The sequence below is a fragment of the Oncorhynchus gorbuscha genome, unplaced genomic scaffold, assembly GCF_021184085.1.
Source record: "Oncorhynchus gorbuscha isolate QuinsamMale2020 ecotype Even-year unplaced genomic scaffold, OgorEven_v1.0 Un_scaffold_4977, whole genome shotgun sequence".
NCBI classification, from domain to species: domain Eukaryota; kingdom Metazoa; phylum Chordata; class Actinopteri; order Salmoniformes; family Salmonidae; genus Oncorhynchus; species Oncorhynchus gorbuscha.
Window position 1 is genome coordinate 1 of NW_025748884.1, and position 16,991 is coordinate 16,991.

General features: G+C 42.6%; 1 protein-coding gene across 1 annotated transcript; it reads right to left on the reverse strand.

The window, feature by feature from the left end:
- Positions 1-5,936: 5,936 nt before the first annotated feature.
- On the reverse strand, positions 5,937-12,424 carry LOC124028897 (sialoadhesin-like). Its single transcript, XM_046340808.1, has 8 exons — positions 12,320-12,424; positions 11,736-12,065; positions 9,646-9,846; positions 9,077-9,340; positions 8,667-8,757; positions 8,468-8,507; positions 8,275-8,355; positions 5,937-8,192 (listed from the first exon to the last, which is right to left on the reverse strand). The coding sequence occupies exons 1-8, from the start codon at positions 12,372-12,374 to the stop codon at positions 8,097-8,099; spliced, it is 1,158 nt and encodes a 385-aa protein (XP_046196764.1). The 5' UTR covers positions 12,375-12,424; the 3' UTR covers positions 5,937-8,096.
- Between the last annotated feature and the right edge of the window lie 4,567 nt (positions 12,425-16,991).

Consider the following 16,991-nt stretch of genomic DNA (forward strand, 5'->3'; position numbering starts at 1 on the left):
CTCCTAAACACAACCCACCATCACTGTGTCTCATGTTAATACTACTCCTAAACACAACCCTCCATCACTGTGTCTCATGTTAATACTACTCCTAAAGCTCTTATGAAGCATCCACCCACTCACACTGTAGGCCATTTTAAAAAATGCCTCATAACAATCTATTACTCTCAGAGACCTTAAAATAGCATGCTAAATTATTGTATGTGAAACAACATGTACAATACTATATCAGATTAATATGCAAAAATACATCTACAAAATGTACTGTACATAACAGAAAAACAAAACAACATACATTACAACAGCATCTCCATGCGCATAACAGGATTTAGGTGTTCATGGTTACAAACAAATTGTAAAATATAAATCTTGTAAGATATTGTCAAGCATACTTACAGAGTGAATGGGAGATGTGTCGTAAGTTAACTTACTATCAGTCTATATAAATAGACACTGAGTGTGAGGTTGGAGGTTTGAGGTCTGTGGTTGGCCAACTTTGAACTAGTCAAGGACAATAGAGTTCAATAGTTGGCACAATTGCTTCAAAGCCATTGAATACACCATTTCAGCTGATTTACCGACTGTCATTTAACTTGTGGAAGTGGAAGAAGACATGAACTACTTTAATATGGAAAAAGCCCTCAATGATGCTGCTCATTCTGTCACAGAAGCCATCATGACAAAGGTGCAAAAATGTACCCTCTACCCAACTCTATGTCAGGGACCAAGAAGCTTATGCAGAAGGCTTCCTTCCGCAGTCACACAGACATTGTTTGAGAGCATCAAGACTGTGATGTATCATGGGTAAATTGTGACTGACTGAGTGATCTATAAATAATATTGAGTAGTTATTCATCAAGCAAGGTGATTTGTAGATCTCGACTCGCCTATGAAGTCAGCTAACATTATAGCCTTTGTAGCAAAAATCCCATTCAAGTCATGTGACCGATATTAGTATTTCACATATTAACAATCGCACATCATGTTCAAATCCTCTATAAGTGACTTTGTTGAGCTTCAAAGATACGCGAAAATGCTAATATTGGTCGCATGGCTTGAATGGGATTTGCAAGTGGAAACTGTGCCAATCGAAACTAAACCAAAGCATGGATTGTTGTCATACCATGTCCATTGGTTTCCTTACCCTGTAAGCAGTCTGTGCCATTTTGTCATTTGGGTGAATTATCTCTCTAAAGCTAATTTTCAGGAAAACATTCTAGATATCATAACAATATGTTAGTTGTCTTCAGGCCAAATTTTGTGATGATACTCTTCAATCCAGTTTCTGTGGTGGTTCTCTTCAGTCCAGGTTCAGTGGTGGTTTTCTCCCCTGGATGGTCTGATAAACAGAGTGCTGAGCATCTCTCTGAAGAGCTGTGAACGTGTCACTGGGCGAGTCCCTCACACTCTGAGAGAGAGACAGCGACACAGGAAACACAGTATGAGCACTTTACACACTGCTCTACAACATTCTCTCTCACTTCTACTTTCTGTGTCCATCTCTCTCCTCCTCCTCCTGTCTCTGTCTGTCTCTCTCTCTCTCTCGCCTCCTTATACTCTCTCTCCTCCTCCTCTTCTGCCTTACTCTCTCTCTCCTCCTCCTTACTATCTCTCTGTCCTCTCTCTCCTCCTCCTTACTCGCTCTCTCTCTCTCTCTTCTCCTCCTCCTCTATCTCTCTCTCCTCCTTAATCTCTCTCCTCCTTACTCTCTCTCGATCTCTCCTCCTCCTTACTCTCTCTCTCTCCCTCTCACACACTCTCACACACACATAAATACTATATACAAAATAAACACATACATTAATACAATAAAACATACGTATTGCCAGTGTTTCATAGTCAGGGCCCTTGGTTCTCATTTTCAGAGTCACTGATCGGGTCAGGATGGACAATATGGAGATAGAAAGAGAGACAGAGAGAGAGAGCTGTGCCAAGGTGACAGTGAACATTGTCGAAAAGAGACTATTATGGCACAGTAAATTCAAGTCACCAGGTGTGGGGGTGGAATTTTAACTGATATAATCACTTGTGTGTCTGCTGTGGCATCCCTTCCTCCTATGGATCAACTGCTAAGAGGGACAGAGTGAGTTTTGCTCTCTAGTGACCTCCAGTGGAAGTTGATATATATCACATGTAAACCTGGCTAGGGAACACTGACCTCTTCAGTGTGCTGGAGATGGTAATGAGGAGAGCTCCAACAGTCAGGAAAGCCTCACCCCAACCACAGGAACCCAGAGAAACACTGGAGTCTGGAGAGCTGGACACAGGCTGTTGAATACGGAGATGGAGATATGAATGGGGAAACAGGAAAGAAGAAAATGAAACAATATTTATTTAAATAGAGACCTACAAATTGTATCTTATGGTATGATAACTGTGTAACATTGTTCATGATTATTTATGGTTGTTGACCTGTGTGATTATCAATGAATAGATGAAGATGAGGTGAACTTACACTGAACATACACAAACACAGAAGAGGAGATGAGACGTCCATATATACTCTCAGCCTCTCAGTAGTATTCTCCTCTGTCCTCAGAGATGATGTTAGTGATGCTGTAACTCTGTCCTGATGCTTTTGGTGAGGTTACGTTCTTCTTGTACCAGGTGTATTTGTCCACAGGTGGGTTGGCATCACTGCTGCAGGTCAGAGTCACTGAACTGCCCTCCACTATTTCACCAGAGGGACTGACTGACACTGTGGTCTTTGGTTTATCTGATGTAAATGGATTGTCAACATAATATTAACAATGAGGAAAATAAATATATTTAGATCTATAATGATGATTGGTAAGTAAGACCTGTCTCTTTTGCTTGAATGTAGAATACTGTAAAATACTGAAAGTGTACAGTTGAAATCGGAAATCGGGATATTAATAGAGAGTGATATATTTCAGCTTTTATTTCTTTCATCACATTCCCAGTGGGTCAGAAGTTTAATACACTCAATTAGTATTTGGTAGCCTTTAAATTGCCTTTAACTTGGGTCAAATGTTTCGTGTAGCCTTCCACAAGCCTCCCACAGTAAGTTGGGTGAAATTTGGCCCATTCCTCCTGACAGAGCTGGTGTTTGTAGGCCTCCTTGCTGGTACACACTTTTTCAGTTCTGCCCACACATTTTCGGATTAATGTCAGGGCTATGTGATGGCTACTCCAATACCTTGACTTTGTTGTCTTTAAGTCATTTTGCCACAACTTTGGAAGTATGCTTAAGGTCATTGTCCATTTGGAAGACCCATTTGCGACCAAGCTTTAACTTCCTGACTGATGTCTTGCGATGTTGCTTCAATATATCCACGGAATTTTCCTCCCTCATGACGCAATCTATTTTGTGAAGTGCACCAGTTCCTATTGCAGTAAAGCACCCCTACAACATGAATCTGTCACCCCGTGCTCCACGGTTGGGATGATGTTCTTCGGCTTGCAAGCCTCCACCTCTTCCCTCCAAACATAACGATGGTCATTATGGCCAAACAGTTCTATTTTTGTTTCATCAGACTAGAGGACATTTCTCCAAAAAGTATGATCTTTGTCCCCATGTGCAGTTGCAAACCGTAGTCTGGCTTTTTTATGGCGGTTGTGGAGCAGTGGTTTCTTCCTTGCTGAGCGGCCTTTCAGGTTGTTTATATAGGACCTGTTTTACTGCGGATATCGATACCTTTGTACGTGTTTCCTCCAGCATCTTCACAAGGTCCTTTGCTGTTGTTCTGGGATTGATTTGCACTTTTCGCACCAAAGTACGTTCATCTCTAGGACACTGAACGCGTCTCCTTCCTGAGCGGTCTGACGGCTGCGTGGTCCCATGGTGTTTATACTTGCATTCTATTGTTTGTACAGATGAACGTGGTATCTTCTGGTGTTTGCAAATGGATGAACCAGACTTGTGGAGTTCTACATTTTTTTTCTGAGGTCTTGGCTGATTTCTTTTGATTTTCCAATGATGTCAAGCACTGAGTTTGACAGTAGGCCTTGAAATACATCCACAGGTACACCTCCAATTGACTCAAATTATGTAAATTATTTGAATCTTCTAAAGCCATGCCATAATTTTCAGGAATTTTCCAAGCTGTTTGAAGGCACAGTCAACTTAGTGTATGTAAACTTCTGACCCACTGGAATTGTGATACAGTGAATTATAAGTGAAAGTATCTGTTTGTAAACAATTGTTTGAAAAATTACCTGTGTCATGCACAAAGTAGATGTCCTAACCGACTTGCCAAAATTATAGTTTTTAACAAGAAATTTGTGGAGTGGTTGAAAACAAGTTTTAAGGTGTATGCAAACATCCGACTTAAACTGTACATAATAGAGCTCAACACTCTTTAGTCCTAAAAACTAGAATTTAGTTATCTCTGTTTTTTTCTGCCTGTAGGGAAAATTAATGGGGAGGTAATTGGGTTTTGAGATACATGCCGAAAGTAAGGTCTGAGGTTATGACAGGCTTAGGTGATCTTATACGTTTTGTTCTATGAGATAATATCTGTCAGTTAATATCTGTCAGTTAATATCAGTCAGTTAATATCAGTCAGTTAATATCAGTCAGGTAATATCAGTCAGTTAATATCAGTCAGTTAATATCAGTCAGTTAATATCAGTCAGTTAATATCAGTCAGGTAATATCAGTCAGGTAATATCAGTCAGGTAATATCAGTCAGTTAATATCAGTCAGTTAATATCAGTCAGTTAATATCAGTCAGGTAATATCAGTCAGTTAATATCAGTCAGTTAATATCAGTCAGTTAATATCAGTCAGGTAATATCAGTCAGTTAATATCAGTCAGGTAATATCAGTCAGTTAATATCAGTCAGTTAATATCAGTCAGGTAATATCAGTCAGTTAAGATGACCTTTATGAATTAAACACATAGATGTACTTTGACCGTAGCTTAGGCCTTCATTATTTGATGTATTGTATGGTGAGGTCGCTTGTCATTGAGCAGTTCAATGTATTTTTTATATATATGACAAATAAACTAAAACTTTGAACCTAAAAACACAGGCCCTGAAATAACAGCTCAAACACAGGCCATGATTTAACAGCTAAAATCACATTCAAATAAAATAAAATGTATTTATAAAGCCCTTTCTACATCAGCAGATGTCACCACGTGCTTATACAGAAACACAACCTAAATCCACAAACAGCAAGCAATGCAGATGTAGAAGCACGGCGGCTAGGGAAAAACTCCCTAGAAAGACAGGGAACCTAGGATGAAAGCTAGAGACGAACTAGCCTCTGAGGGGTGGCCAGTCCTCTTCTGGCTGTGATGGGTGGAGATTATAAGAATACATTGCCATTAAAGCCAGATCGTTATTTGTATTTATTTTTTTAACCTTTCTTTAACTAGGCAAGTACATTTAGAAAAAAAATCGTATTCTACAATGACGGTTTACCTTGGCAAAACCCTACCTTAACCCGGACGACGCTGGGCCAATTGTGCACCGCCCTATTGGACTCCCGATTACGGCCGGTAGTGATACAGCATGGGATCAAACCAGGGTCTGTAGTACTGAGACGCAGTGCCTTAGACTGCTGCACCACTCAGGAGCCAAAGATGTTCAAAGGTTCATAGATGACCAGCAGGGTCAAATGATTATAGAGGGTGGAACAGATCAGCACCTCAGGAGTACATTTCAGTTCAAAACCGAACATTCAGAGGTCGAGAGAGAGAGGTAGAGAGAGAGAGGTAGAGAGAGAGAGGTCGAGAGAGAGAGGTCGAGAGAGAGAACCTTGAATGTGAAAGTCCTCAATGGTGCTGCCCATGCTAGAACTAGCTTTTGGGCACTAGAGTCCTCTATCCATCTATCCATCTCTATGGAGGACATATGAAACAACTGCGTACTCATGCCTGTGCTCCTGTCTGCACAATCCGGCATTTGTCTGTTATTTATTTTTTTAATAAAAAGTTATGAGTTGATTCGTAAAACTTGCTTATATATGTTTATTAATGATAGTTGATGTTTTGACAAAGACAGGTGTCTTTACCCCTGTGGAGACTTATTGGGGGACTGGGGAGGGGGGTTAAGAGGTAGGAGTTCTCTGCATCTAGCTGTCTGGGTGCTCTCCAGCACCACCCCCTGAGCAGTAAGACGATCAGCAGGCACAGTCCAAATACATACAATGAAATCAATAGCAGTGTCCCAAAAGTACAATGGAACCAATAGCAAAGTCCCAAAAGTACAATGGAACCAATAGCATTGTCCAAAAAGGTAGTACATTCTGTCAATACTAGGATCCCTGTGATGGGGTCTGGTAGTGCAGCTTGTCTTTACTATGCCCCCTGTGGTGGGGTCTGGTAGTACAGCCTGTCTATACTCTATCCCCTGTGGTTGGGTCTGGTAGTACAGTCTGTATATTATATGCACCCTGTGGTGGGTACTGGTAGTGCAGCCTGTCTATACTATGCCCCCTGTGGTGGGGTCTGGTAGTACAGTCTGTCTATACTATGTTGTCACAGCTCTCTTTTTCCTTACAACTGGTCAAACTGATGTCATTTGGACATTTTTCACAGAATATCTTTCCTGTTTTTTGCATTATTGTAGTTTCTCCCCAGTCCCTAAACTTTAGATGTCACCTAGATTGAAGAATTCCTTCTATTGATCAATTACATTATTCTGTTTAGGCTTTAGTCTTCTAGGGCAACATGACAAAAGAGAAACTACATATATCTAGAAGTTATAGACAAGTTGACGAACAAATAGCCTACCAAAATGTCCGAAATTATAAGCAGAAACATAATTAAATCAGGCAAAAAAAGATCAGCCACTCCGTTAAAACAAAATACATATAAATGTGTTCTGCCATCTTTGACTGTAGCCTACAGTGTATTTTCTATATTTTAGAGTTAGGTTTGGGTGCAGGCCTCAGAGTTTCACTTTAACACAGTCAGGCGGTTGCAGGTGGGTTATTAGTTGTGGACGGTTGCGGGTTAACAAACAGCTGACACGCGCACCACTAGCGTGCGTAAGCGAATGTAACTGTTGAGGATCAGTGCTGGGTGTTGTTCTGTTCAATGTGTCTAATACGCAGAAATACAAGAAACAACAGCAGAATGGAAATAGTTATGAATCAATGAATCAATGTATTAATAGTTAATGAACTTATTAATATGAACTAATTAATATATTTATTGTCCTAAACTTTGAGCTTATTTACAACTTGGCGCTTATACTGTATTGACTTATACTGTATTGACTTATACTGTATTGACACCAAACCAAATTGTAAAAACTGCAAAGGTAAACGTATTTAATGTATCTAAAATAGTGAATATAAAATGTGCAATAATGTCTGACAGGAATACAAAGTAAATAATTAGGAGAAACCTGGTCCAAGAGCTAGAAGTAATAAAAAGCTGTTATCAATTTTAGTCACTGAGAAATGTCGGCCTATTTTTGTTGTAAAAATCTGGAAAAGGCAAATCCCATAGAAAAAGAGCAGAAACATAATATTAATCTACAGAGAGTAAACAGAGAAGCTTTATGTGTTACAGAGAATCTACAAATGGTCAAATCTCATTGAAAAAGAGCAGAAGTATAATCGATCTTATTTCTCATCAATATACACAATTATCATTACAAGGAAAGATAATTCAACTCCAGCATTTACTCAGAAGTTAAAGTTTAGGAGGGGTTGGGTTAAATGCGGAAGAGACATTTCAGTTGAATGCATTCAGTTGTACAATCTGCTAAATGACTTAAATGTAAATGTAAATGTATCCCCCTTTCCCTTTCCTTAACTTTACAAGAAAATAAAAATTATGACATAATTTAAAAAAAAGTTAAAGCTCATTATCTGGAAAGCCTTCTAGATCTGATAGCAGTATGATAGCAGGAGAATAGAGGTGTAAATCCTAGCTTTGGTTTGGTGCTGAAGCTCTTCAGTCCAGGTTCTGTGGTGGTTCTCTTCAGTCCAGGTTCTGTGGTGGTTCTCTTCAGTCCAGGTTCTGTGGTGGTTCTCTTCAGTCCAGGTTCTGTTGTGGTTCTCTTTATTCCAGGTTCTGTGGTTGTTCTCTTCAGTCCAGGTTCTGTGGTGGTTCTCTTCAGTCCAGGTTCTGTGGTCGTTCTCTTCAGTCCAGGTTCTGTGGTCGTTCTCTTCAGTCCAGGTTCTGTGGTGGTTCTCTACAGTTGTCATAATCTGAGGGCTCAGCATCTATCTGAGGGACTGTGTCACTAGAGGAGTCCCTCACATTCTGAAAGAAAACGCAATGGTCACATTACACACCACTATATAACATTTTTGTAGACATACACACACACACTAAACACACTTACTGCCAGGGTGTCGTACTCTGGTGACCTGGTCTTCATGTTCAGAGCTGTGTACGTGTCCCTGTTAGGATCAGGATGGACACTCTATGCAGAGAGAAAGAGAGAGTTGTCATGGTAACAGTATGAGAGAGACTGTCATGACATAGTAAATTCATGTCACCAGGTGTGGAGGTGGAGGCATAGCTGATATCATCACCTGTGTGTCTGCTGTGACATCACTTCCTGCTGTGGATCTCCTGTAATGAGGGACAGAGTGAGCTCTACTCTCTACTGACCTCCAGTGGAAGTTGACATGTTACAAACAGTTTTGCACATTAATGAATGAATGAATGAATGAATATATTAATGCATTCATAACAAATCAGGGTGCTAAGGTAAAACAAAATGTATGTCACCTGAACCACATGAAGCAAGGGAGAAAGAGGATGAGAACCAGAATAAACACTGTGATTCCTACAGCTGCAGTCAGAACTGAGGTCTGTTTCCCTATAATAAAATATGGATGATATGAGTAAATGGCATGATATAATGAACTAAAAACAAATATAATTTGGTAAAATTTGTCTCCTCCCCTTCATCCACACTGATTGAAGAGGATTTAACAAGTGACATCAATATGGGATCAAAGCTTCACCTGGATTCACCTGGTCAGCCTGTCTATGTCATGGAAAGAACAGGTGTTCTTAATGTTTTGTACACCCAATGTTTAATTATAAACCAAAGTTTAAAAAAAGCCAAATTCAAAGTATTAACATTAGAATGAACCATGTAGTTTTGTTTTGAAGTATTGAAGATGTAACTTTACCTGCTACAATGATCATCTGAGCTATAGAGTTCTTAGAAGCTATTGTATTCTGGGCCTCACAGTAATATTCTCCTCTGTCCTCAGAGATGATGTTAGTGATGCTGTAACTCTGTCCTGATGCTTTTGGTGAGGTTACGTTCTTCTTGTACCAGGTGTATTTGTCCACAGGTGGGTTGGCATCACTGCTGCAGGTCAGAGTCACTGAACTGCCCTCCACTATTTCACCAGAGGGACTGACTGACACTGAGGTTTTCTTTGGTCCATCTGGTGGACAATATGTAACACATTGTTCATACATAGAGCTTTACATGAGGAGCATCATGGAACTTGGATTTATGATTAAAATAAATTAAATATGAATATGAATATGTATAACTTAGACATTAATGTAACAATACAGTGTTTGTGAAGTACTTGTAGTTACTACAGTAATGAGATGAGTACAATCATGGAACTGGGACATAGATTGAAATAATAGATAGATTTCATATCAGTTCCACTGCATATCAACACTAACCAATGATTGGATAATTTTGAAAGACTTTAAAAAGTGTTTTAGTCACACTCACACACTGCAGGAGAATTGATGCCTTTTACAGCACAGTAGAAGCTGTCTTCAGTTTTAAAGTAGAATGTGTACGAGGGGGAGAACTCTTGTACAATCTTACTGTTCCTGTACCAGATGTAGGTGGGGTTACCAGTCAGAGTACAGGTGGTGCTACAGGTCAGTGTAGTTGACCACCATGTAGTGGTCACCTTCACCTGCAGGTCTGGAGTAGATAACAAAATAAATAAAACCCATAATGACTTGTTGTCTAGTGGATGTTCTCAATCATCAATTCAGACATTCCTATTAAATGCATACTTTCATGTTTAAATTATTTCAATACAAATCTAGACACTTTTCCAGAACCAATTAAACAGATCAACACTATATATAATATCACTGTACCTGTAACAGACAGAGTGATTAAACACATCAACACTATATATAATATCACTGTACCTGTAACAGACAGAGTGATTAAACAGATCAACACTATATATAATATCACTGTACCTGTAACAGACAGAGTGATTAAACAGATCAACACTATATATAATATCACTGTACCTGTAACAGACAGAGTGATTAAACAGATTAACACTATATATAATATCACTGTACCTGTAACAGACAGAGTGATTAAACACATCAACACTATATATAATATCACTGTACCTGTAACAGACAGAGTGATTAAACAGATCAACACTATATATAATATCACTGTACCTGTAACAGACAGAGTGATTAAACAGATTAACACTATATATAATATCACTGTACCTGTAACAGACAGAGTGATTAAACAGATCAACACTATATATAATATCACTGTACCTGTAACAGACAGAGTGATTAAACACATCAACACTATATATAATATCACTGTACCTGTAACAGACAGAGTGATTAAACAGATTAACACTATATATAATATCACTGTACCTGTAACAGACAGAGTGATTAAACAGATTAACACTGTACCTGTAACGCAGAGTGATTATATATAATATCACTGTACCTGTAACCTTAAACAGTGTAACAGACAGAGTGATTAAACAGATCAACACTATATATAATATCACTGTACCTGTAACAGACAGTGATTAAACGTGTCTATATATAATATCACTGTACCTGATTAAACAGATCAACACTATATATAATATCACTGTACCTGTAACAGACAGAGTGATTAAACCCGTGTATATAATACACTATATTATAATATCACTGTACCTGTAACAGTCAGAGTGATTAAACAGATCAACACTATGATTATATATTAAACAGATTAACACGCCACTGTATATCACTGTACCTGTAACAGACAGATGTCACGCCTTGGTCATTGTATTTTGTGTTTTTGTTATATGTTTGGGTAGGCCAGGGTGTGACATGGGTTTATATGTTGTATTCGTATTGGGGTTTGTATTATTTGGGATTGCGGCTGATTAGGGGTGTGTCTATTTAGGCTTGGCTGCCTGAGGCGATTCTCAATCAGAGTCAGGTGCTTGTCGTTGTCTCTGATTGAGAACCGTATTTAGACAGCCTGACTTTCGCTTTGTATTTTGTGGGTGTTTGTTCCTGTCTCTGTGTTGTAGTCACCAGATAGGATGTAATTAGTTTCACGTTCCGTTCTGTTGTTTTTGTATTTAGTTCAGTTATTTCATGTACCGCGATACTTTCATTAAAGTCATGAGTAACCTACACGCTGCATTTCGGTCTGACACTATTCATTCAACAGACGAACGTTGTTACAACAGAGTGATTAAACAGATCAACACTATATATAATATCACTGTACCTGTAACAGACAGAGTGATTAAACAGATCACCAGTATATAGAATGTTACTGTACCTGTAACAGACAGAGTGACTCCAGGATCACCAGTATATAGAATGTTACTGTACCTGTAACAGACAGAGTGACTCCAGGATCACCAGTATATAGAATGTAACTGTACCTGTAACAGACAGAGTGACTCCAGGATCACCAGTATATAGAATGTTACTGTACCTGTGACTCCAGGATCACCACTATATAGAATGTAACTGTACCTGTAACAGACAGTGACTCCAGGATCACCAGTATATAGAATGTAACTGTACCTGTAACAGACAAAGTGACTCCAGGATCACCAGTATATTTCTCTCCAGTCTGATCTGTTATAAATGTGAACTTGTACTCAGCTGAGTCACTCTCTCTCAGGTCTGTGATTTTGAGGGTGTGGCCATTCATCCTATCACTACGGTACGTCACACGACCTTTGTTGTCTGGGTCGTCTCTCAGATTTACAATTTCAGTGAACCAGAAGGTTGTTGTGACTTTATGACCACTGGGATATGTGTAAGAGCAGAACAGATCCACTGTTGACCCCTTCAAGGCACAGATACTCTGAGTGGTGTATGTAACACTCCAGCCATCCTGACCCAGTACCACTGAAACACAAGTCACACAACACAATGGTATCAGAATGAAGACAAGGTCTATTGGTTCACACTGACTGTAGGGTTTGTCTCCACTTTGTTGCTTTAGTTGCTGAGTTGAGTGTGAATGGAAACCACAGAAAACTATTTAAGTGAAGTTGATACGCCTAACAGAACACACTAGAATAACATTATGATTCATAACCTTTTATAAGTGTTTGTAGATTATTAAACAGAGCAACTTAAAGATAAGAATGAGACCATACCTGTCACAGACCAGAGAAAGACCACCAACACACTTCCTGCTGTTCTCAAGGCCATTGTTGCATCTCCCACCCTGCAGTCTTAGAAACATAAACAACAACTCACTCTATAACTGGTGAATAACTCCACCTGATACATTGAAGTTGAAACTGTAAATGGGGTACAGGGCCTCATTACTAAAAATGAACCAGGCTCATATTGCGTTGTGTTGTATTGTGCTACAGACGTGGATCTTAATTTGATCACTCTTTTGTTGTAGAGAATTTTCCTGCTTCCTGGAAATGCAAACTTGTAGTGTATTCAAGGTTTATAAAGGCTTCTAAATGTCAGGGATCCCTCCAGTACTGCTGCTCATTCTGTGCACCAGTTCTGGAAGTCTACGTCACTGGCTTTCTAGGCATCACTGAGTTGTCTAATTACGCACACCTGGTTCCCATTTCCTCTGATTAGCAATTATATAAATGTGCCCTTTGTTCACCATTGTCTTGGTCATGTATTGTTTCCATGTCTGTTGGTCTTGTGAGTACCTGTGCATTGTTGCTTTGGCTTTCGTGCTACGTGTTATTACGTATTTCATCCCATGTATTACGTGTCTCGCCCCGTGTTATTACGTGTCTCGCCCAGTGTTATTACGTGTCTCGCCTCGTGTTATTACGTGTCTCGCCCAGTGTTATTACGTGTCTCGCCCAGTGTTATTACGTGTCTCGCCCCGTGTTATTACGTGTCTCGCCCCGTGTTATTACGTGTCTCGCCCGTGTTATTACGTGTCTCGCCCAGTGTTATTACGTGTCTCGCCCCGTGTTATTACGTGTCTCGCCCGTGTTATTACGTGTCTCGCCCAGTGTTATTACATGTCTCGCCCAGTGTTATTACATGTCTCGCCCCGTGTTATTACGTGTCTCGCCCCGTGTTATTACGTGTCTCGCCCCGTGTTATTACGTGTCTCGCCCCGTGTTATTACGTGTCTCGCCCCGTGTTATTACGTGTCTCGCCCCGTGTTATTACGTGTCTCGCCCCGTGTTATTACGTGTCTCGCCCCGTGTTATTACGTGTCTCGCCCGTGTTATTACGTGTCTCGCCCAGTGTTATTACATGTCTCGCCCAGTGTTATTACGTGTCTCGCCCCGTGTTATTACGTGTCTCGCCCTGTGTTATTACGTGTCTCGCCCCGTGTTATTACGTGTCTCGCCCCGTGTTATTACGTGTCTCGCCCCGTGTTATTACGTGTCTCGCCCCGTGTTATTACGTGTCTCACCCGTGTTATTACGTGTCTCGCCCAGTGTTATTACATGTCTCGCCCAGTGTTATTACATGTCTCGCCCCGTGTTATTATGTGTCTCGCCCCGTGTTATTACGTGTCTCGCCCCGTGTTATTACGTGTCTCGCCCCGTGTTATTACGTGTCTCGCCCCGTGTTATTACGTGTCTCGCCCCGTGTTATTACGTGTCTCGCCCCGTGTTATTACGTGTCTCGCCCCGTGTTATTACGTGTCTCGCCCCGTGTATTACGTGTCTCGCTGTCACGCCCTGGTCATTAGATTTTGTGTTTTTGGTATATGTTTGGGTAAGCCAGGGTGTGACATGGGTTTATATGTTGTGTTTTCGTATTGGGGTTTGTAGTAATTGGGATTGTGTATGATTAGGGGTGTGTCTAGTTAGGCTTGGCTGCCTGAGGCGATTCTCAATTGGAGTCAGCTGCTTATCGTTGTCTCTGATTGGGAACCGTATTTAGGCAGCCTGAGTTCGCGTTGTATTTTGTGGGTGTTTGTACCTGTCTCTGTGTAGTAGTCACCAGATAGGCTGTAATTAGTTCACGTTCCGTTTGTTGTTTTCTTATATCAGTTATTTCATGTACCGCAATATATTTAATTAAAAGTCATGAGTAACCTACACGCTGCATTTCAGTCTGACTCTCTTCATACAACAGACGAACGACGACGTTACAGAAACACCCACCACTCACAGACCGAGCAGCGTGTGAACTGGCAGGATCTGAAGGAGGACATTATGGACAGCAGAAGCATGGAGTATACTACGTGGGAAGAAATCGACAGGTGTGCGGCCGACCCAGAGTGAGTGCAGGAGCCCGCCTGGGATTCCCTACAGCAATGCGAGGAGGGCTATAGATGTATGGATTCGAAAAGGAGAGCACGGCTATACAGAGCGAAAATGGAAAGTAACGGGGGAAAGCACATGGAGAGAGTGGCTGAGTCAGGAGTCAGACCTGAGCCTACTCTCCCTGTTAATCGTGAAGAACAGTTGCAGTGGGAGAGACTGCACCATTTGGAGATTTGGACATGGGAGGAGGAATTAGACGGTAAAGGACCCTGGGCGCAGCCGGGAGAATACAAAACAATCCCAAGGAGGAAATAGAAGCAGCTAAAGCGGAGAGGCGCAGGTATGAGGAAGCAGCACGGCGACGCAGTTGACAAACCCCCTAAAGTCACCCCAAAAAATGTATTGGGGGGGGCTAGAGGGGAGAATAGTTATGCCAGGTAGGAGACCTGCAATGCATACTCCCTGTGCTCACCGTTGGGCTAGAGAGACCGGGCAGGCACCGTGTTATGCTATGGAGCGCACAGTGTTTCCAGTGCAGGTGCAGAGCCAGCTGCGACACATACCAGCCCTTCCTATTGGCCGGGCTAGAGTGGGCATCGAGCCAGGTAAGCTTGGGCAGGCTCGGTGCTCAAGAGCTCCAGTGCGCCTGCACGGTCTGGTCTATCCAGAGCCACCTCTACACACCAGTCCTCCGGTAGCAGCTCCCCGCACCAGGCTTCCTGTGCGTGTCCTCGCGCCAGTACCACCAGTTCCAGCACCACGCACCAGGCCTCCAGTGTGCCTCGCCTGTTCAGCGCAGCCAGCGCTTTTCTCTCCTCCTGCGCTGCCGGAGTCTCCCGCTTGTTTAGCGCAGCCAGAGCCTTTCTCCTCTCCTGCGCTGTTGGAGTCTCCCGCCTGTTTAGCTCAGCCAGAACCTTTCTCCTCTCCTGCGCTGCCGGAGTCTCCAGTCTGCCCAGCGCCGCCAGTACTCCCAGTCTGCCCAGTCTGCCCAGTGCTCCCAGTCTGCCCAGTGCTCCCAGTGCCGCCAGTGCTCCCAGTCTACCCAGTGCTCCCAGTCTGCCCAGTGCTCCCAGTCTGCCCAGTGCTCCCAGTCTGCCCAGTGCTCCCAGTCTGCCCAGCGCCGCCAGTTGGCCCAGCGTCGCCAGTCTGCCAGGATCCGCCAGAAGTGCCAGTCTGCCAGGATCCGCCAGAAGTGCCAGTCTGCCAAGATCTTCTAGATCGGCCAGACAACCTGAATCATCCAGTTCCACCAGCCAGCCAGGATTTACCGGGGCCTACTACCTGCCTGAGCTTCCTCTCACTACTGAGCTTCCTCTCAGTACTAGGCTTCCTCTCAGTACTGGGCTGCCTCTCAGTCAGTACTGGGCTGCTTCTGTCCCAAGCTGCCCCTCAGTCCCGGGCTGTCCCTCTGTCCCGGGCTGCCCCTCTGTCCCGAGCTGCCCCTCTGTCCCGAGCTGCCCCTCTGTCCCGAGCTGCCCTCTGTCCCGAGCTGCCCCTCTGTCCCGAGCTGCCCCTCGGTCCCGAGCTGCCCCTCAGTTATGTGGGGATCAGGGTGAGGACTATTAGGCCATGGTCGGCGGAGAAAGTGGATTATCCCAGGACGCGAAGGAGAGGAAATAGGACATTAATGGTGAGTGGGGTCCACGGATGGGCTAGACCTTGAACCGCGTACCATGGAGATCTTGAGAGCAGTGTTGGCACAGGACATGCAAGGCTAGGGATGGGCACAGAGGCCTGGTGCATGAGGCTGGCACCAACTTCACCAGCCGACTAACACGCACCTCAGGTTGAGTATGGAGCCTAACTCAGGTGCTATCAAATCCCCAACACGTTCCTGGGCGACAACCATGCAAAAACCAAAACACAGCAACTCCCTCATTTCTCTCTCCTCCAATTTCCCCATTAACTCCTTCACAGTCTCTGACTGAAAACAAATAACCAGAAACACCGGCTCTGGTTCTGGTCTCCTCCTTGGCTCCTCACGATAAACAGGGAGAGTTGGCTCAGAGTTAGTGTGAATTCTGTCCCCTAAATTTTTGGGGCTGACTCAGGCTATCCGCTAACTGTCTGCTTCCTTCCTCCAGTTCTTCCTTGGGGCGATGACCAGACCATTCTCAGGCTGAGCCCATGGTCCTTTACCTTCCAGTTCTTCCTCCCATGTCCATTTTAATCCAGGTGGGACAGCATTTTTACTGCAGCTGCTGCTGCTTTTCTGCTGCTGCCTATTTTGGCTCCTGCCATTTAACACAATGCTTGGTCCGTTGGTGGTGGGTGATTCTGTAACGGTTTTCATAAGGTGAAGGAGAGTCGGACCAAACTGCAGCGTGTATATTGTGATCCATGTTTAATAAAACAAACATAACACGAATCCAAAACACAAACTCTACAAAACAATAAACGTAATGAAAACCGAAACAGCCTAAACTGGTGCAAACTATCACAGAATAAGGACGTCAAGACACTCAGGACAATCACCCACAATACAACCAAAGAATATGGCTGCCTAAATATAAGCACCTTAAGCACCTGCCTCTGATTGAGAACCACTCCAGACAGCCATAGACCTTGCTAGATAACCCCACTAGCTACAATCCCAAATACATACACACCAAAACCC